Source organism: Felis catus, chromosome D3 (genome assembly GCF_018350175.1).
Source record: "Felis catus isolate Fca126 chromosome D3, F.catus_Fca126_mat1.0, whole genome shotgun sequence".
Classification (NCBI taxonomy): Eukaryota; Metazoa; Chordata; class Mammalia; order Carnivora; family Felidae; genus Felis; species Felis catus.
Window position 1 is genome coordinate 32,264,582 of NC_058379.1, and position 22,285 is coordinate 32,286,866.

Genomic DNA, 22,285 nt, shown 5'->3' on the forward strand with positions numbered 1-22,285 from the left:
AAAAAGTGTAAAAAAACCCATTATCAGTAAAATTAAGTACTTTACTTGGTGTTGTGACAGTTCCCTAATGTCTTTTGATGATGGGCTTTATCAAGTGAGAGCTTTATCAAGATATAATTCACAGATATAAGTCACCCGTTTATAGTGTGTATTCATTGGTTTTTGGTATATTCACGGAGTTATGCAGCCATCACAACACTCACTTTTAAAACATTTTTGTCACCTCTGAAAATCCAGTACCTTTAGCTATCATCCACCATTCCCTAGTACCCTTACACTACCCCAAACAACAACTAATTTACTTCCCATCTCTATGGATTTGCCTATTCTGGATATTCCATATAAGTGAATTATATGATATGTGGTCTTTTGTGCCTGACTTTCACTTAGCACAATGTTTTCAAGATTTATCTGTGTTATAGCATGTATCAGTACTTCATTCCTTTTTACTGCTAAATATTCAACTATATGGATATGCCATATTTTGTTTACCCATTCATTAGTGGATGGACATTTGAATCACTTCTACCTTTTGGCCATTATGAATAATGCTCCTATAAAGGTTCCTGTGTAAGGTTTTGTGTGGATGTAAGTTTTTATTTCTCTTGGTTGTATACCTAAGGGTAGAATTGTTGGGCCAACTGGTAGCTCCATGTTTTAAACCTTTGAGGAATTGCCAAACTGTTTACCAAAGTAGCTCCATCATTTGACATTCCTACCAGCAGTATCTGAGGGTTTGGGTTTCTCCACATCCTCACTGGTACCTGTTGTTATCTGCCTTTTTGATTCTAGCCATCCTGGTAGGTGTAAAATGGCATCTGTTTTGGTTCTGATTTGCATGTTTCCCTGATGATTAATGATGTTGAGCATGTTTTCATGTTTATTGGCTATTTGTACATTTTTCTGTTCATCTTTGCCTCTTTTTAAATTGGGCTATCTCTTTATTGTTGAGTTGTGATAGTTCTTTATATATTCTACATACAAGTCCGTTATCAGACATGTGATTTACAAATATTTTCCCCCATTCTTTGGGCTTTCTTTTCATTTCTTGATGGTATACTTTTAAGCACAAAAGTTTTAAATTTTGATGCAGTTTTAACGTGTCTGTTTTTTCTTTTGTTGCTTGTTTTGGTATCTTAGGAGTCTGTTGCAAAAGCAAGATCATGAGCATTTACCTCTATGTTTTCTTCTAAGAGTTTCATAGTTTTGCCTCTTATACTTTGATGGTCTTTGATCCATTTTCCAATTATTTTTTTAATATGAAGTGAATAAGGGACCAACATCATTCTTTTATGTGTCGATATCCAGTTGTCCTGACACCATTTCTTGAAGAGACTATTCTTTTCCTCATTGAATAGTCTTGGCACCCTTGTCAAAAATCAGTTGACCATAGATCTGTGGGTTTATTTCTGGATTCTCAGTTCTATATTGTCCTGCCAGCACCATGCTGTCTTAATCGATTTCCACTTCTTGGTAGTAAGATTTGAGATCCAGAAGTGTGAGTCCCCCAGACTTGTTCTTTTCAAGATTCTTTTGATTCTTTTGGGTGCCTTGCATTTTTATATGAGCTTTAGAATCAGCTTGTAAATTCTACAAGGAAGCTAGCTGGGATTCTGATATGGATAGTGTTGTATCTTTAGATGGCTTTGGGTAGTATTGCCTCTTAATGGTGCTAAACCTTCCAATCCATGAATACAGGGTGTCTTTCCATTTATTTAGATGTTCTTCAGTTTTTTCAATGATATTTTGTAGTTTTCAGAGCATAAGTTTTACATTTACACTGTTAAATATATTCATAAGTATTTTATTCTTTTTGATGCTAATATAAATGGAATTGTTATCTTAATTTCATTTTTGGATTGTTCATTGCAAGTATTTAGAAGTAAAGTAGAGGGGTGCCTGGGTGGCTCAGTCAGTTGAGCATCCGGCTTTTGGTTTCAGCTCAGGTCATGATTTCATGGCTCACAAGTTTGAGCCCCGTATTGGAGCTCTGTGCTGACAAAGTGGAGCCTGCTTGGGATTCTCTCTCCCCCCCCCCCCCCCCCGTTCCTCCCCTGTCCTCCCTCTCTCTCTCTCTCTCTCTCTCTCAATATAAATGAATAAACTTTAAAAATAAAAGTACAGTTGATTTTTGTATAATGATCTTGTGTCTACAACCTTGCTGAACTCATTTATTAGTTTTAGTAGTTTTTTAGTATATGCCCTTGGATTTTCTATGTGCAAGATCATGTCATCTTGTGAATAGAGATCGCTTTTTTTCTTCATTTCTAATTTGGATACCTTTCACTTCATCTTTTTTGCTCTTTCCTTTTTAAAAATTGTTTTTATGGAACTCAGTGTTGGAGGGTATTTAAAAATTTATTTCAAATCAATTTTATGAGAGAATACTTAAATGTTTGAATGTTAAATCAGAGACTTTTGAGACAATATTTATATAATTTATATTTCAAGTAGATATGTAAATTTTATGTATGTTGAAACAGACTTCAGTTTGGCCCATTGTAACTGAAATTGGGGCTGTGTTTGGTTTCCCCTGAGGATCATTTTATATGTAGAATATCAACTTTATTGCAAGAGTACTTTCTAGAATATAAAGTTAAAAGGCATAGATGGCTTTCAAACTAGGAGTTGTGACTGACTTTACTTGTTGAACACTCATGTTTTTAATCATAGAGGTTTCATCTGACATGACTGCTTATTTTTCTTCAACAGAAAAGTTCTTTGACAGTTTTGCAGATTGTGGCTGTTGCAACTGTGGGTAATTAATAAGCCCCTTGCTCTTTCGTTTGAATTTATTATCTGGGGGGAAATTCTCATGGATAAATAGAGATCTTAGGTAAATGAAAAGAGTTGTGAAAGGGAGGAGGAATTATGGGTACAAATAGTAAAACTTGACTTAATTCGGACACCATTTGTCAGGCACTTACCATTTACAGACTCTGTGCTACGCATAGGGAATGCAGTGCTGTCCTCAAGAATTGATATGTTGCTAGAGTACTGCTTTTATAAAATATTTTTTAAAAAGAATTGTTGATTTATTAGTAATCTTAACAAAAAGTAGCACATGATACAACATAACAGAATAAGAGATCAGAACGTGAGCTTGTTTGATCAAGCCATAGTTTCACTCGCTTCTTGCCAGTTTCACTCGCTTCTTCCCATAGTTTTTGAATTCAAACACTTGCCCACTAGCTACAACAGAGTAGCAAAGAAACACAGTTGTAGCAGTCAGAAGTATTTAAAACGTATCTCTCAAAGGATCTTTTAGTGGATTTATCTTATAGGTTACAACACCACACAATTATCAAAATTTCCTTAAATTTCTTTTTTTTTTTCCCCAGGGGGCCTGGGTGGCTCAGTCAGTGAAGCATCCAACTCTTGATTTTGGTTCAGGTCATAATCTCACTATACATGAGATCAAGCCCCATGTCGTGCTCTGTGCTGACAGTGTTGAGCCTCCTTGGGATTCTGTCTCTGCCCCTTCCCACTTGCATGCATGTGCTCTCTCTCTCTCAAAATAAATAAACATTAAAAAAAAATTTTTTTTTTTAATTTCCTCATCCCATGTAGCTACTTTGGAACTCTCCTCTTACTCCTACCCTCAAACAAAGCCACCCAACCCACCCCACTTTTCCTGGAGTTCTGGTATTTTCCCTTCTCTCTGCCCTTTGTTCTTTCCACATCAGCTAATACCAAGATTCTCCACTCCAAATGAAGAGTCCAGAATCACAGAGGGGATGTCCTTTTCCTTGCCCCATTCCTGTCTTCTTTTTCTTGACATTGATCCTGTGTCTTCTTGCTAGTCTCCATTCTATACTGTGGACAGCTTAGAATCTGGGCTGGCAAAAGTAAAACTCTCCTTGGGTAGTGCGTGGGTATGGGACAGAAGCTGGTAGTGGGTGAGAGTAGATGATTGGGAATAGGATAATGTGTCTCCTTCCATTATATCTTATAAGTAATTGAAGTCATATTAGAAAGACCATGATGTACAGCCTCTTCATTTTGCATTGGTGATCATGTTGATTATATGAATGTGAATCTCAATTCTTTTTTTTTTTTTTTTTTTTTTTTTTGATGTGAGATGAGCTCCTTCCTTGTACTTCCATGGCTGCCTCCGTTTTTCACTGTCTATCCCAGGAAAAAGAGGAGAAAAAGATACCTTTTTGAGTAGGGCATAAAACGAAAGACTCTGGGCACTGGCTCTAATTTGGCATATGTTTTGGACACAAATATTCCCTTTTTACTCTAGAGGCAATAATACCAATTTCCTTAAACTGTTATTTATATGCATTTTGGTTTATTAAACTTGGAATTTTATTTTTTCCTTATGCATAGTTAATAAAATTATGTGGTTAATACCAAGCTAATAAAAAAGAGCAAGACAATCATTTATATGATTTGATGCTTTTTTATTTTCAAATGTACTGATCTATTACTGCTCTGTAGCTTACACAAGAAAGAAATTGAAGGGATATCTGAGTGGCTGAGTTGGTTGAGCATCCGACCTTGATTTTGGCTCAGGTCGTGATTCCATGGTCATTGGGCTGTGCGCTAAGTGTGAAGCCTACTTAAGATTTTCTGTCTCTTACTCTGTCCCTCTCCCCTGCTCACACAATCTCTCTCTAAAATTAAAAGAAAAGTTAAAGAATGAAATGGAATAATTAAAAACAGATCAACAATCTGTATTTGTGACATGGGCTTGGGGTTTCATGGTTTGGGCCAGTATGTATGGCCTTGAATAAGGACTACCAGGTAGCATTAGAGGAGAGGCCATCTTACCAGACTTGACTTGACTTTGGGCAGGGAAGGGATGGAAGGAGAACAGAATGCTTAGGGAGAAGGAGCTGGCAAAAGAATTGAGGGAGATTGCGAAACTTTAAAGTATCTACTCAAAGAGCTAGTTATGTTTCCTGTTTTAAATTTCTTTGTTCTGGAAGGGAGACAGGCCTGGTTAAGAATGGGAGATGGAGGAAAAAAAAAAAGAATGGGAGATGGAGAGAGTTCTGTAACCCATGACAAGCTGTAAAATGTTGCTAAGGAGATTCCTTTGGGAAGGAGCAGTATTTAAATGATCTGTTACTGAACTCTGACTTCTTAAGGCAGGAGATGAAAGGAAGAGGGTACTTTATTTCACTCTGTTAACATTTTAGGAAGCAAGCAAAGCAAGATTACTTAAACATATATCATTTGGTGTGCATACAGTTATGTGGTGTTAACATTATGGGTGTAAATACTTTATTGAAGTATAGGGCACTGAGAAAAGGCACGAATCATTAAGTTACAGCTTGCTGAACTTTTACAGATTGTGGTAAAGTTGTATTTTTTTTAAGTTTATTTATTTTGAGAGAATGAGAGAGAATGCTCACTCAGGAAGGGCAGAGAGAGAGGGAGAGATAGAATCCCAAGCTGAGAGCACAGAGCCCAACACAGAGCTCGAACTCATGAACTGTGAGATCATGACCTGAGCCGAAATCAAGAGTCAGACACTTAACCAACTGAGCCACCCAAGTGCCCTGATAATGTTGTGTTTTAATGCCACTTAAGTGTACTTTATTATTATATATATGTCTTTGAAAAATGTCATCTTAAAAATTTCAATTTCATGTGAAGATCAAAGTAGTAATTTCAAAGCATTACAGAAATTTTGTTTAGTTTCTGCTTTTAATTGCATGTAGTATCCCCCCATCTTCTTTCCCAGCCTCCTGTTATTAAAACAAAAACCAAGGAAAGAAATTCTTTCAGGGAGAAAGGAATTAATTTTGACAATATATTTTATTTAAACTAGTATAGCTAAAACATATCAACATGTGATCAATGTATAAATTATTGGGGTGCGTGGGTTGCTCTGTTGGTTGAGCATCAGACTTTTGATTTCGGCTCAGGTCATGATCCTGGGATCATGGTCATGGGATCCAGCCCTGTGATGGGCTCTGTGCTGACAGCATGGAGCCTGCTTAGGATTCTCTCCCTCTGTCTCTGCCCCTCCCCTTCACTCTATCTCTCTCAAAATAAATAAACTTAAAAAAAATGAAAATTATTAATGAACTATTTTATTTTAGTGCATGCTGAAGTATTTCTGGTGTGTATTTTACTTCACTTCTCTGTTTGAGCTAGTCACTCTTGAAGTGCTCCTAGTCACATGTAAGTAAAAGGAGTAGGGAGAAGAAGGAAAAGACATGCTTGAAAAATGAGAAACTTGAAGGGATCAAAGAAGTGTTGGTCTTGAATTATCTTTAACAAAAATCCAGGAGGCTTAGTGGGGAGTAAGGACATCATGGTGAGGGTCTTAGCTAGCTGACAGTAAAGAATAGATGTATATTCTCAAGTATACTGCATAGATTCTAGGAAGGCAAGGAACAGAAAGATTTATCATTATAACGATGGACCTTGGAATTTAACCTTCTTAAGGAGAAGTTGGAATATGAGGGTAATGGTGAGGGAGAGTAGAAAGAACATAGGATCAATGGATTGTAGGTCCTGGTGGGGTTGAAAGAGTATTAGAGTCAGATACTAGAAGGATTGAGCCAGAAAGCTAGGGGAGGTTGTCAAAGAGAGGGATCCTTGCAATTGAAGTGATGGAAACGTTTCGGTTACTGCTGGTGAGGGAGTGTGGGATATTACTGTGACAGGGAGTGCCTAAGGTCAGGTGGAGGAAACATTACAGGAGTGGAGTTCACAGAAGTGAGAGGCTCTGGTGTCGGGAGGGTCATTTAACATCACCCAAGAATTAAGAGAAGAGACTGACAGGAAACTGGAAGCTAAAATCGAGCTATGATGGGATAATTGGAGGCTTTATAAATGACAGCAACAGGGAGGGAGAGTAGGTATATGTATATGGACTGGTGATGTAAGGGGCAAACCTGGAGAGCTTTGAGGAGGAGGGAGGGAGAGAGGGAGAATGTGTGAGGAAACATCTGGGGGAAGCAAGAACATCTTCCCCAGTTTCAGTCCCAGGGTTGAGAATTATCAAAGAAAGAACAGCCAGGACCAATGTTGCCCTCTGGGGAGACTTAGATTTAGGTGAGAGCAAGAAGGTGAAAGGATCATTCAGAGAAGATGAAGATACAGGGGACCATTAGTTTTGGAGGGCACAATGGAATGGATTCAGGAGGTACCAAATGCTCCAATATTTATTAAAAAATACGCACAGGACAAATACAGTAAACTGTTAACAGTGACTGTCCCTGGGATTTATGTTCTTTTACATTGCTTGTATTTTCTAGGATTTATAATGAGTACGTTTTGCTTTTGTAATATGAAAACAATAAAAGAGACATCATGGGCGTATTTGTCGGGGGGTGGGGGGTGGAGGGTGCAGTGAGGTGAAAAACTCTAAAACGGGAAACACACATTTTGCTTTGTTACTGGTCACGAGTGACTCTGTAGCAGTCTGTTCCATTCGGCCATCCAGACCCAAGTCCAGTCCCATGACTAGCTAGATGAGGGGTGGGGGAGCCAGAGCTGTTCTCATTGCCTTAGGGCCTGGCCACAATTCAAGAACCACCGGTAGCTGATTCTCATAACATTTAGTCTCTTTAGGGATCTCAGTTTTCAGCTAGGAGAGAAAAGTGAAATCAGGTTGAGCTGAGAAACATCTATTGAAGGTGACTTGAAAGAAATATAGGATGTAAGGGAAAGTTAGCTGTTACAGCCTGTTCTAAAAAGATGAACTGCTATTGCTTTTAAAGCCTTTCCATGAATATTGTTGAATTAGCACAATCCATTTTCAAGAAACAGGACCTTGTGATTGTCACAAGTTACTCAGGCAATTAGAAACTCGGAAATTTACTCTTGTGGAAGCCACTTCATGAGTCACAGTTACAGTATGGTAGTGGAGCTGTCAGATCCAGTGCTGTTCTTATATCAGGTGACTGCTAAGATAATTGAAATAGTTTCTGAAATTTGTTTACCTTGAGCTAAGTAAAAAGCAAGTTGCATGTCCTAGCAAAATCATGTTTTATTCTATTGTTCAGCAGGTGTGAGGGTAAGTCAGCCTTTTAATTATGTGTATAGTACTAATAAAAGGGAACATTAGACTGTTAATTATAAAAATCAGGTAATTAAAGGGAGAAAATAATTTTCTTGTTTTAGTAAGGCGAGCAGCCCTGGAAACAAGCTAGACCAGGAGAGTAGCCCTGAGCTAGGTAGGCATATAAATGCCCCTTTCTTTTCCCCTACCCCCTCCCTAAACATAAAATTTATCATCTTAACCATTTTCAAGTGTACAGCTCAGTAGTGTTAAATATTATTATTCATGTTGTTGTACAGCAGATCTCTAGAACCTTTTCATCTTGCAAAACTGAGCCCTATTCCCGTTAAACAACTCCCCACCCACCCTCCCCCCGCTCCTGGCATCCACCATTCTGTTTTCTGTCTCTGTGAATTTGACTACTCTAGGTCTCACATATAAGTGGGATCCTATTTATCTTTTTGTGACTGGCTTGTTCCACTTAGCATGATGACCTCCAGATTAATTTACAGTGTGTATCAGAATTTCCTTCCTTGTTAAGGTTGAATAATATTACACTGCGCGTGTATACTATATTTTGTTTATCCATTCATGTGTTAGTAGTCACATGAGTTACTTCCCCCCTTTGGCTCTTGTGCATAGTACTGCTATGAACATGGGTGTGCAGCTACGGGAGACTTGAGCAGTGACGTGATCTGCTCTGGCTTTGTTCAGAAAATACTTTACTCTGGCTCAGCCCTTTCCCCGCTGATAGGTGAGCAGAGACTTAGTTTCTACTGTGTTCCTAAATGCTCACAAACTGTTTGACAGTCAAACATTTGAAGAAGTAACTGACGGAACTAAACATACTATCTGGAGGCTATCATGTGGTTTACAATGTGTTACCTCACACGTGTACTGCGCAGTGGTCCTTTACTGTATAGGGGTCTATGATGAAAAACAAAAACAGAAAAAGAAAATCTGATGAAGAGTATGGAATATTCCCCAAAAGAAAACATGCAAATATAGTAACATGTTTACCTACAATGTCAATGGGTTTTTGAACTCCTGATGCCCATGGAAAGACTTTATGCATAACTAGGGCATTGATGTTCTTCTATTCCTGGCTTATACTGGTGGCTTGGAGCGCTTATCCTACAGTGATGTTTGAGATATCATAGATTCAGTCGCTGAGCAGTGCCCTTACTACAAATTGTAGGCTACATGGTACTTGCCGTTTTCATCAGCCTTATTTCATGGCAGGACAGATTTCCCCCAGCCTTACCTGATTCTGTGTCTCAGCTGTGCACAAGACCCTAACTCCTGGCTGCTTCTGGATACAGAAATCAGGAGACCATAGATGCAGACCTTTATTGTTTTCTGTTCTGTTCCAGGTCCATGGAAATGCTCATCTTCTTTTGAGCATGGCTATGTCTCAAAAATATTTAAAAATTTTCCATTTACTTGGAGTGTATTTGTGGAATGACAGTCTCAAAGAGTGAAGTCACAGTAAAACATGACTGAGAAGTTACCCTTTACTAACTATTCACTAAGAATGAATTAATAGGGATTATATGAATTGATAGGAGTTAGGTTGGGGTAGGGGGTATTTTAATAGAAACAGTTTTGTACCTAGTATGCAAAATTCTAGAGAGAGAAGTAAAAAAATAAAAATTTAACATCAAGCATTTGGGATCATTGCTTGGAAAACATTTCTCTGCCAAAAGGCTCAAGAAAGCCTTTTCAGGGATATGTATCAAGAGTTATGAAACAGAATGAAACTAAACGTCTAATCTGTTTTTCACTGCTGTTTCCTTCCTAACCAGAGAAAGGAAGGGATTATTATCTCATCTTTGATGTTGCTGTCTGTATCATTTAGGATGTTTTCAACTGCAAGCAGCAAAAAGTAGCTCAACTTTTCTTGTCTATATGTATGTATATCCGTGTGTGTGTTTATAGAAACATACGTACACGTTGCTCAAGGGTCTGGAGGCAGCAGGGCCACCCCTGTAGCATCAAGCACACCTAGCTATCCAGATCTTGGTTTCTAAATAGCCTTCCCCAATACAAGTAGCCATGTTCCTTGGAGAAATGGCTGATTCTAGGACTGGGGCAGGAAGTACAGGATGAGCCCAGGGCATCTTGGTAGGCCAGGAACCAAGGAAGTACACAGAACATTGAGTACACGTTCTCATTCATACAGTGGGTAACTATTTGCCAGTAAAAAGGAACAAAGTACTTAACATATGCCACAACATGGATGAGCCTTAAAAACATGCTAGGTAAACAAGATCCAGACCGCAAAGACCACATTTTATGTGATTTTATCTGCAGGAAATATCCAGAAAAGGAAATCTATAGAAACAGAAAATAGATGGGTGGTTTCTTGGAGCTGGGAGTTGGAAGGGGAATGACTGCAAATGGACATGAAGTTTGTTTTTGGAGTGGTAACAAAATCAGCATTTGAAAGTTTGTGGTGATGGTTGTGCAGTTTTGTAAATTTACAAAAAAAATGAGTAAATTGTACACTTTAATTAGGTGAATTTTATGGTAAGTAAATTATACCTCAATATGTTAAAAAACAACAACAACACAGGATTTGTCACAAGGACTCAGGAGTTAGTTTGAAGAAGCTACCACTGGCCAAATCTAGGAATACTTGAACATAAGAATAAATATAGACAATGGATTAATTCTGTACAGAATAAAATAATTCATGAGTTTAAAAAATGGAGATGGGAAAATTCTTCTTTATACTAGATTACTAACTAATAAATGTGGAAGAAATGATGGGTAGAAAGCATCATTTTCTAAATATCATAGTAATAATTGGTTTAGGCAAAAATCATCAGTGGTTATTAAGACTAGCTGATGAAAATTTAATGAGGACTATGATGTTGACATAGTTTCAGAGGAGCTCCCCAGAACTTACATATTGATTTCAAAGGGAAAAATAATACACTGGACTAATCTGGCAGAACCTTCTTAAGTTTAGCCACTTAAAACAGTCACACATTGATTATATCACAGTTTCTGTGAGTCAGAAATTTGGGCATAGCTTTGCTGGTCCTCTGCTCAGTGTCCAGTAAGACTTTAATCCAGGTGTCAGTGAGGACCGGGTTACCTGGAGGCTCCACTTGGCAGAAGGCCTACTTCCTACTCATGTGCTTGTTGGCCTCATTTAGGTCCTTGCCATTGTAGGACTGACAGCCTAATTTTCCTGCTGGCTGTTGGCTAGAGGATGCCCTCAATTCCTTGAGGCTGTCTGCGGTTCCTTGCCATGTAGGTTCCCCAGCATGGCCACTGGCATCCTCATAGTCAGCAAGGGAGAGGAAGCTCCAGCAGGGCAGAATCTACATCTTAGGTAACATAACCCCATACTTGTAAAACACCCTGTCACCTTTACTGTATTCTGGTGGTTAGAAGCAAGTCACGGGTTCTGTCCCCACTCAGGGAGGGGTCACACAGGGCATGAACATCAGGAGGGGGGCAATCACAGGGGCACCTTAGAATCTGTCTGCTATGATGATCAAAGTTAACATCGCTAGTATTAGGACAAACCAACATCATGTGCCTCCTATTGCACTGAAAGGGACACAGTATCACTTCTGATACAATTCAGAAGGAATTCACAATTCAGGATTCAGAAGGAATATGCAGATATTCCTGCCAAGTATGTAGAACCCAGGGAAGCATGAAGCAGTCCAAAAACCTGGCCTGTACTCTTCAGAAGTGTCAGTGCCATGGAAGACAAAGGCCAAGGAATTTACTAGATTAAAGGAGACTAAAGAGATACGACAACACATGCAGTGAGTGACCCTGGGTTAGGAAAAATAGCCACAAAGGACATATTTTGGGGACAGTTTGTGAAATTTGACTATAAACTGTGGATTAGATTGATCAATGTTAAATTTTCTGATTTTGATAATTGTACTATGGTCGTCTAAGCCATGTCCTTATTTTTAAAAAAACAAACACTAATATTTGGAGAAGAGATGAACGTGATGTATGTAATTTTCTCTCAGGTGGTTTCCAAAGATTGTGTGTGTGTGTGTGTGTGTGTGTGTGTGTGTGTGTGTGTGTGTGTGTGACAGAGAGAGAGAGAGAGAGAGAGAGAGAGAGAGCACAAGAGAGCACTAGCATGCGAGGGGGGATGTAAAACAAATGAGGTAGAATGTTAATTATATTGAAATGAAAAGTTCCAGAAAATTTAAGCTGACTTAAATTTCAAGGATGTTTATTGACTCCAAAGCTAGAAGTCCAGAGGGGTGGGCTTTTTAGGATGGGCTTTATGTAGCAGCTCAGCAATCTTATGAAATGCCTAGGTTCTGTCTGTCTTTCTGCTCAACAGCCCACAGTGTGAGCTTCATCCTAATGCTGGTTCCTCCTGAGGTTGTAGGTGCTTGCCTATAACGATCAGGGTGGCATGCTTTCTCATTGAGCCCATAAATACCCTTGCTATTTAAGTCACTTTAAACTTTTTAGAAGGTTTCATTTTGACATACTTTTAAACATACAATAAAGTCTCAAGAACAGTTTAAAGAAGTCCTGTATATCCTTTACTCAGATTTATCCATTCAAGACCATCACTTCCAGAAGTCTTCCAAGCAAATCTTTTTTTGTCTGTAATTGACTCAAATACTATAACTTGCCTGTTTTTGGACCAATCCCTGATAATGGATATGGAATTATGGTGTATACTATTCCAGTGATGTGTGTTTGTGTAAAATATATTACATGTCCTTTTCACTTAATTCCTTATGAATATTTTGTATGACATTAAATATTTGACAATATAGTAATTATATGACATTGTATTGTAAGGCTGTATAGTTTACCAGTCCTATGGAGTAAAAGGTTAGGATTTCAGATTTTTTAAATATTATAAGTAACTCTTGGGTAAACAGAATAAATCTTTTTAAAAAAAATTTTTTAATGTTTTATTTATTCTTGAGAGAGAGAGAAAGAGCATGAGCGAGGGAGGGGCAGAGCGAGAGAGGGACACAGAATCTGAAGCAGGCTCCAGGCTCTGAACTGTCAGCAGAGAGCCCGACGTGGGACTCAAACTCAAAACCACAAGATCATGACCTGAGCCAAAGTTGAACGCTCAACCAACTGAGCCACCCAGGTGCCCCAACAGAGTAAATCTTATATCTAGAAATTTATCACAAGGAAATATTCAGAGAAGTAGATAACTAGATCAAAGGGTATACACATTTCTAAAGACTTGACATATTTCCAAATTGTCTACCCAAAAGATTGTGCCAATTTATGGTCATACCAGTGACAGGAAAGAATGTTCATTTTCCTGAACATTCGGTGATAATTGAGTGTTAACATTAAAAACTATTTTTCTAAATGGATAGGCAAGAGATGACATCTCATTTAAAAAAAATACACTGATCTGTTAATGCAGTTGAACCTTTTTTTTAAAGTTTATTTATTTGAGAGAGGGAGGAGGGGTGGTAGAGAGAGAGAGAGAATCCCAAGTAGGCTCCGTGGTAAGCATAGAGCCTAATTTGGGGCTTGAATCCACAAACCATGAGATCATGACCTGAGCTGAAATCGAGTCAGACGCTTAACCAGTTGAGGTACCCAGGCACCCTAGGCAATTGAACCTTTTAACAACGACAAAAACCATATTTTTGGTTATTTATATTTTTTGTGTGAGTTGTCTATTACTATCCTTTTCTTGTTTTTCTGTTGTGATATTCCTCTTCATATTGGTTAAGAGTCCATTATTTAATATGTCTTATCTCTTTGTTCTGTTGAGTATATTAGTGATGTTTGTAATCAGTTCCTTGGCCTTTTTACATTATATATGGTATTTTTGGTCCTACAGAATTTTAAAAAATGGATTCTTCTTTGCTTTTAAACATGAGAGAAATTGTTCCCGTAATATTAGCAGATAAATTTTCACATTTTCACCTAGTACTTTAAAAAATAGGTATAGGGGCGCCTGGGGGCTCAGTCAGTTGAGCATCTGACTTCAGCTCAGGTCATGATCTTGCGGTTCATTAGTTCGAGCCCTGCGTTGGGCTCTGTGCTGACAGCTAAGAGCCTGGAGCCTGCTTCAGATTCTGTGTACCCCTCTCTCTCTGCCCCACCCCTGCTTGTGCTCTGTCTCTCTCTGTCTTTCACAAATGAATAAACATAAAAAAATATTTTTAAATAGTTATATTTTAGTCTTTACCTGAAAATTTGGAGATGGTTTAATGTGAAGGATGTTATTTTATTGTTTTCTTTAAAAAAAAAAATTTTTTTTTTTAACATTTATTTACTTTTGAAAGAGAGCGCAAATGGGAGAGGGCTAGAGAGACAGGGAGACACAGAATCCGAAGCAGGCTCTAGACTCCAAGCTGTCAGCACAGAGCCTGACATGGGGCTTGAACTCACAGACCGCGAGATCATGATTTGAGCCCAAGTCGGCCGCTCAACCGACTGAGCCACCCAGGCGCCCCTGTTTTATTGTTTTCTAAGACATTAATGATTCTTCTACTTTTCTTCACTGATTTGAAATGGAAAGTTTATTTACTCTATCTTTGTATATACCAAGGTTAATTTATGGGCTTATTTTTGTTATTACCCTGTTGATCATAAAGTAGTAACCTTACTTTGGTGGCATCTATTTACATATAAATTATGATAATTTAAAACTATTTTTTCACTAAAACAGATTTTAATTGATAACATTATAATTAATTGCATTTAAAAAGCTTATTCTATTTAAACTTTTGTTAAATTGCTAGTTAATTTGCTTGATGGAGTTTTATTATTATCTGAGGTAAAAAAAAAAAAAAACCCACGTAAAAAGTGATTTGTGTTACAGATATGTCAGGACAAATACAGCCTGGAATCAAATGGTGAAAGAAGTACACTTTTTCCTCTGTGTGGTCATTAAAATATAATGTGTATTTTATATGCTGTCTAAAGGATATCTTAATAGAATTCACAGTACTGCTTTTATTAAAGAACCCAAAATTTGAGCAGTGTTCTTGAAGGAATTATTGCTTCCAACATAATTTGAAAGGAATTTTAGATTTGAGGTATCTTCTAATCATTGTACAATTCTAATTTAAAAAATAACTGTGTATATTTAGGGATACACAGTTATACCAAATGAATATAAGAAAAATATGTTAGGAGTAAATAATATAGATAATTCTTTATTTTCTTATTTTATACTGTATATTTCATAATTTTTAAATGTCAAAGATAATATACCCTTTAGTTTGGTGATTCAAGCTAGTCTCTTGTGTAAAAATCCAAAGTATGCGAAATCTCTGCTGCCTCTGCACACGCGCCGCGGGCCAGCGCTGTCCTGGCTAGCTCCTCACCCACGACTCCCCTCCAGTGTTATTCAGGCTTGTCTGGATACGAGTGAATGGCACTGAGCTGGGGGCAGAGAAGGGGCCTACACATTGAGCTATGCGGTCATGTGGTCATCTGTGCCATTTGAGTCCACTCTTCTCTTCTTCCTCCAGCCTGCATATTTAATTATGCCCACTAGAAAGTAGAGCAAAGAAATTAAGCGGCTGTTTTGGGCAACTGGACAGATCTTAAAAAAAAAAAATAGTGGCGACCATATCTGCTCTGCTTTTTGAATACTTCTAGTGCAAGAGAAGCCAGCTGTTGAGGTTGTTACTATTTAATTCTCAGCAAATTATTATTATGCAGAGTTTCTTTTCTTCTTTCCAAACACTCCTTTGGCAGTTGAACTATTTTGGAGGCCCTGGGATGAAACCATTCATTTGGCAAATGTTCAGAAGTGCCAGGCTCAGAGATATGGAGACAATAATACAGTTTGCCCTTAGTTTTTGGCACTGGGTTAGCATAAGAAAGCTGTTCTGAGTCCTACCTGTTTGTCTGAGTCTTCAAGGTCTATCCACAGGGCTACAGCAGTCCCCAGTCACCACTCTCCCACTATAGACTCCTTGTGTCTGTGGGTGACAGCTGGCCCACTGGTATTTCAGACCTGTCAGCTTTAGCCCTCTTTCATGCTTGCTCTGGTACACAGGCCCACACAGGGGCATGGCTATAGTGGGTGGGCTCTCTTTCAACTTGGGAGTTGTAAATAAGCCAGTGGTTGAGAGTAACTGTGTGTGTGTGTGTGTGTGTGTGTGTGTGTGTGTGTGTGTGAGAGAGAGAGAGAGAGAGACAGACTAGAGAAAAGTTGCAAAAGTGAAATGGTGAATAGAGGTTTTGAGGTAGGAGATGAACAAAATGGGATACTTTGGTTTTGTAGGGAAGCAAAGAAAGAAAGGAAGGTAAGCATTTCTTAAGAGCTGTTATTGGCCAGAATAAAGTAATGGGGTGGTGAGGATTGGGGCAGATTTTTGAGTGGGTTGCTCATTCTTACAGGTGGAGGGGAAATAGGAAGAGTGTTAACAAGGCAGTGCATTATTGGTGCAACTGTACTATTAGGTTCTCATATCTGCATTCATCTTCTTAAGGAACGTGTAATGTATTGTTATAAAGTAAATGACAAAAGTCCTATCTCCCAAGTGTTTATTTTGTGAGTTACTTGACACAGTTATTTTAATTATTAAGGTTAACCATGTGTGAACTAAACAGTGTTGTGATGTTAGGTCCAGTGCCACAGTAATTACAGTATATGGATTTTATGTGAGCCATGGATTTCTCTTTCTCATGAAATTTCACAGTGAATATCTGACATGGGTAATAACTCAAGTGACAGGTGCTTATATGATTTACACTGTCTGGATGTTTCCTATTCTTTTAACTCTGTAGGAAAAATACTTTTTCCTAAGTTTATGTTAATAAAGGTTTAAATACTCAAAGTAGCCAGGCTGATATTTTATATTTAATGTTCCACTGTATTTGATAGTAAACTGGAAGTAGTACAGTGAAAGAGAAAAATGAAATCTCTGTGAAATGAAAAAGTCAAAATAAATGTAGGAGTTAAACCAACTGTTTTAGGGGTTGGTGATGAGTTTTAAAGAAGAAAGCAGACTCTAGCTTTCTTTCCTGGTTTTTATTTTGCCCTTCATTTATGTTTCCTTTCTCTACAAGATTGCTAATCCAGGGCTTCCTCTTTTCTAGCTATTTGGCTTTCCTTGAGAGCTCCCTGTTCGTGTACAAACCCGACTGTGTGTCTGCCCTTGACAAGTCAGCGTGCTAAAGTACAGGAGAGGACTATCTGATAACACATCATGGCAGGTCATTGTGTAGTTGCAGCACTTGGCTCCTCGTGGAGCAGGTTTAGTACATCAGCCCTGCATTGTGAGCCCAGTTTGTATAATTGGTGTAGTGTCTCCTCCAACCCCTCCCCACTTTTTTTCCTTGTGGCAGATAGGTCAAAGTGATGTGGGATAAATGTGATTCACTGGAGTACATACGGCAGGTATTAAAGAGCAGCTTCTATAATGCCTGCAATGGTACTCTTGTCACACATATCTGACATTTGCGCACAAGCCTCTGTCCTCAGTACTTCCATGGTGCTTTCTCATATTTCTATTGGCATTTCCCGCACTCGTACTTTCTGCTTCCATATCTGTTTACTCCTCTTGATTGTGAGCTTTTTCAGAGCAAGGACTATGTCTTATTTATCTTTGCGTCCATATTTTGGTGCCTGGTGCAAAGCAGGTATTCAGTAAAGGTTAGTCAGATAATTGATTAAAAAACACAGACATAAGGGGTGCCTAGGTTGGTCAGTCGGTTAAGCGTCTATCTTCAGCTCAGGTCATGATCTCACAGCTAGTGAGTTCGAGCCCCGGGCGTCTGTGCTCACAGCTGAGGACCTGGAGCCTGCTTTGGATTCTGTGTCTCCCTCTCTCTGCCCCTCCCCCGCTCACACTCTGTCTGTCTCTCTCTCTCTCAAAAATAAATAAACATTAAAAAAAGAAAACACCACAGAGAGAACTCTAGATGTTTACCCTTTGCCAGACCCTGTGATGAATGAGTCACATGGATAGTTTTCTTTTAATAAAACTTGGCCTTATGGAAAAGGTTCTCATCTACTTTGGGTTATTTATACCAACTTTCACAATAAAGAGATTAAGTTAGGAAATCAAGATAAACAAAAAAGGAAGGAAGATCCCCTGGAAACTCCTTTCCCTAGCAATAATAGCTGTTGGCATTTTATTTTTACTTTATGGACATGTGTGTTTTCCTTAAGAGTTATATTACATGTCAACATACTGGCTTGTAAATATATACTATATATATATATATATATATATATATAGTTTTGGTTGTACAACATACTGGTATGACAATTCTGTACAATGGTCAATGCTCACCGTGATAAGTATAGTCACCATACAATGTTATTATAATATTATTGACCATATTCCTTATGCTGTGCTTTTCATCTCTGTGACTTATAATTTTGTAAGTAGAAGTTTGTACCTCTTAATCCCCTTTATCTATTTCACCCATCCTCCCACCTCTCTCCCCTCTGTATTTAAGAGTCTTTTGTTTGTTTGTTTTGTTCATTTGTTTTTTTAGACTTCACATATAAGTGAAATCATATGGTATTTGTCTTTACTTGATTTATTTCACTTAGCATAATACCCTCTAGATCCATCCATGTTGTCCCAAATGGCAAGATTTCATTCTTTTTTTTAATGGTTGAGTAATATTACATTATACACACACACCCCCATACATACATACATACATATGCATAAACATATATATATATACACACACATACCACATCTTTATCCATTCGTCTATTTTTTTACTTTTTTGTTTTTGTTTTTTACATATTTGTTTATTTTTGAGAGAGAGAGAGAGAGAGAGAGAGAGAGAGAGAGAGCAGGGGAGGGACAAAGAGAGAAACAGTCCCAAGCAGTCTCTGCACTGTCAGCAGAGAGCCTGACATGGAGCTTGATCTCACAAATCATGACATCATGACCTGAGCTGACATCAAGAGTTGGACACTTAACTGACTGAGCCACCCAGGTGCCCCCCTATCCGTTTATCTCTTGATGGACACTGGGGGGTTTGTAACCTAATTTTATCACCTAATTATCTCAGTGCAATAATGATGCTCAATAGATATTGTTTTAATGAACATTTTCCATGTTACCAAATATTTAAGCATCATTTTTTATGGTTTCATAGTATTTTTATTGTATGGATATACTATAATTTAACTGATCCTTCATTGCTCAGTATTAAAGCTATATATTGATTCATTTAATAGAGTACATTTGATCATACTTCTCTGGCATCATCTGTTTTCCCCTCCTATTCTTTATTATTGATTCACTGTTAAGGCTTTGAAAACTTCATCATCTCTTTAAGTTCCACACATTTGCCATCGCATTCCTCCTGCTTATAACATACTTCCCTCTTTGTCTAGCTAATGCACACTTTTTCAGACCTAAGTTTAGCCATTCCTTCTTCTTGGATGTTTTCCAAAACTGGATTAGTTGCCCCTCCAGTGTGCTTCATAGGTAGTAGTTTGTCCTTATTCCTAGAAGCACTCAGTCTTCTGTGTTTTAATTGCATGCTTTCTTAAGTGTGCATCTCTCAGTAGACTATAAACTTCTTCAGGAAAGAAACTATGTCTTATTTCCCGTTGTATTTTCCAACTCTAAGTGTAGTGCTGGTGTATAACAGGAACTTAGTAAATATTTTTTTGAATGAATGAATGCATGAAGCATCTCCCACTTTCCAGTGTGTATCATTAAGTGGTGATCTTTAACAATCTCATGTTTTTTATTTATTAGATAAGCATAATAAATAATCTTTTATTTGTAAGGTGCTTTATAGTATGCAAAATACTTTCAAAGCTATTATTTCATATTGTTGAATCACTATATTGTACACCTGAAACTAATACAGCACTGTTTGTTAACTATACTGGAATAAAAAGAAAAAAGAAAGAAAAAAACTATTATTTCATATTGTTAAACTTTGACTAATTTTTAGTATTTTGCATTATCAAATGAATTGATCTTTTATTTACTATATTAGTCTTTATTGATAGTTAAGTGATAATTCTCATTATGTGGTCTTAACTTTTCTAAGTAGATAATTTGCTTTCTAAGCAGATTTTAGTTAAAAGATGATATTTTCTGTTTATATTTTAAGCCCATTTTAAATAATAATTATTAACGCTTTTTTTTTTTTTTACTCTCCTTCCCAGTCCCTAGTCATTAACTCTTACGAGAGTTTTGTAATTATGGTTTAAATTGATTTAAAACTATACATGAAGCTAATGTCTTTCTTTTTTTGTTTTTTTGGGGTTTTTTTGTTGTTTGTTTTGTTTTGTTTTTGGTAGCTGATGGCTCATAGTAATAGGCTTTGATCAGGTAAAGAGAAGAGTAACCATTCCACAAATCCTTAGATAGGAATCAGAGAACCCAATAGTGACAGAAAAATAAGATAGTGGAAATGAAATCTCCACAGCTGTCTGTATAGTCATTAAGTGACAATTCCTTTTTTTTTTTTTTTTTTTTTTCTTTTCCTTCTTTGTTGGTCTTGATAACGCCTTACAGTAGCGATTCCCTCTTGGACACACTTCGGGGTGAGAGTAGGTGTGGTAGAATCTCCTGAGGCGCTTTTTCAGCTGCTTAGCCCTCTCCCTGCATCAGCAGTTATCTCTACCTGTGGTGAGAGTGGATGAGGACCAGGTGTGTGAAGGTAGAGACAGGCTGGGGACCACTGTTTTGTAGGAAGACCAGCTGGAACTTCTCCATCAGAAAAAGCCATGGCAGTAGAGTGGAAGGGAGGCTGGGTTTGGAGACCAGTATTGTGGTCTGCTATGGATGAGTTGTGTGGATTTAGGCAGGTGGTTTAACCTCTCTTTGCCTTCATCTTCCTTTCTGTACAACAAAACGATTGGATCAGATGATCTTTAAACTCACTTTCAGAATGAAAGAAATGATCGGATTTTTCTGATGACCAGACATCAAAAAGAATGTTGTTCCTGAAAGAAGACATACGTGAATGAAAAATGGGATTATTCATTTTTCTAAAATGTTATGGTTAGTTTAACAGATTGTTCCTATCATACATTTAAAGAGCCCTTCAAGTGTATCTTCAGTAAGTAACTTCAAATTGCTGGCAGTTCTTAATTATCTTAGAAAAAGGAAATCCTGGTGAATTCTTTTCTCTACTGAAGCTCTTGAATCTAGGACAGTGATCTCATCTGTCCTCATTGTTTTAAATATCATCTCTGTGCTGACGACTTACAGCTTGATATCTGTAACCTGTACTGCTCCCCTGAAGTTGCCTGCCAATTTACTGGTCCTCTGAGATACCTAATGGGCATTTCAAACTGAATCTGCCTAAAACTGAATTCCTGATGCACCCCGCCCCACAAACTGCTATTCTTTTTTTTTTTTTTAATTTTTTTAACGTTTTTTTATTGATTTTTGAGATGGAGAGAGACAGAGCATGAACGGGGGAGGGTCAGAGAGAGGGAGACACAGAATCCGAAACAAGCTCCATGCTCTGAGCTGTCAGCACAGAGCCCGACGCGGGGCTCGAACTCACGGACCGCGAGATCATGACCTGAGCCGAAGTCGGCCGCTTAACCAACTGAGCCACCCAGGCGCCCCAAAACTGCTATTCTTTTTTTTTTTTTTAATTTTTTTTAACGTTTATTTATTTTTGAGACAGAGAGAGACAGAGCATGAACGAGGGAGGGTCAGAGAGAGGGAGACACAGAATCCGAAACAGGCTCCAGGCTCTGAGCTGTCAGCACAGAGCCCGACGTGGGGCTCGAACTCACGGACCGCGAGATCATGACCTGAGCCGAAGTCGGCCACCCAACCGACTGAGCCACCCAGGCGCCCCCCCAAAACTGCTGTTCTTAAAGTCTTCCATGTCTAATCAAGACAGAAACCTCGGAGCCCTCTTTGATTTCTAATACTTAACCATCAGTCTGTTAGCAAAGATGGGTTTGCTAACAGAGAGTTAGCAAATGTGGGTTCACATTTGCTAATCAAACTATAATTAGGAACTGGCCAGTCCTCACCAGCACTCCTTCCTGCTGCTCTTACTTCACCAGAGTCTGTGCTCAGTCAAGAGACAGAGCGTTCATGTTTAGCCATAAGTCATGTCATTGTTACCCCTCTATTCACAACCTTCAGTGGCTACCATCTCCCTCAGAGTAAAGTCAGAGTCCTTACAATAGTCAGCAAAGTCCTGTGTGATCTGGTGCTCCAGTACTTCTCATTTCATGCTGTCTCTCTTACTTTTCTTCAGACACTTTGGCCACCTTACTGTTGACAGAACACTCCTTCCTTAGGGCCTTTGCACTGGCTGTCCCACCTGCTTCAAACACTGTCCCCAGATATTTACACACCTGCCCTCTCACCTCCTTCCAGTTACTCCTATACAACTATCTGATGTAAG

The 22,285-nt window shown here is 38.2% G+C and overlaps 1 protein-coding gene across 11 annotated transcripts in view; it reads left to right on the forward strand.

Moving 5' to 3' along the window:
• SPIRE1 (spire type actin nucleation factor 1) overlaps positions 1–22,285 on the forward strand; it is a 201,446-nt gene that overhangs the window by 31,998 nt on the left and 147,163 nt on the right. For 6 of the 11 annotated variants that reach the window (XM_045041860.1, XM_045041861.1, XM_045041858.1 and 3 more), the window contains exon 3: positions 2,713–2,754. The exons of the other annotated variants lie outside the window; for them this stretch is intronic. In XM_045041860.1, the coding sequence (XP_044897795.1) occupies positions 2,713–2,754 (42 nt within the window). The remainder of the gene's footprint in view (positions 1–2,712; positions 2,755–22,285) is intronic. 11 annotated transcript variants of the gene reach the window in all.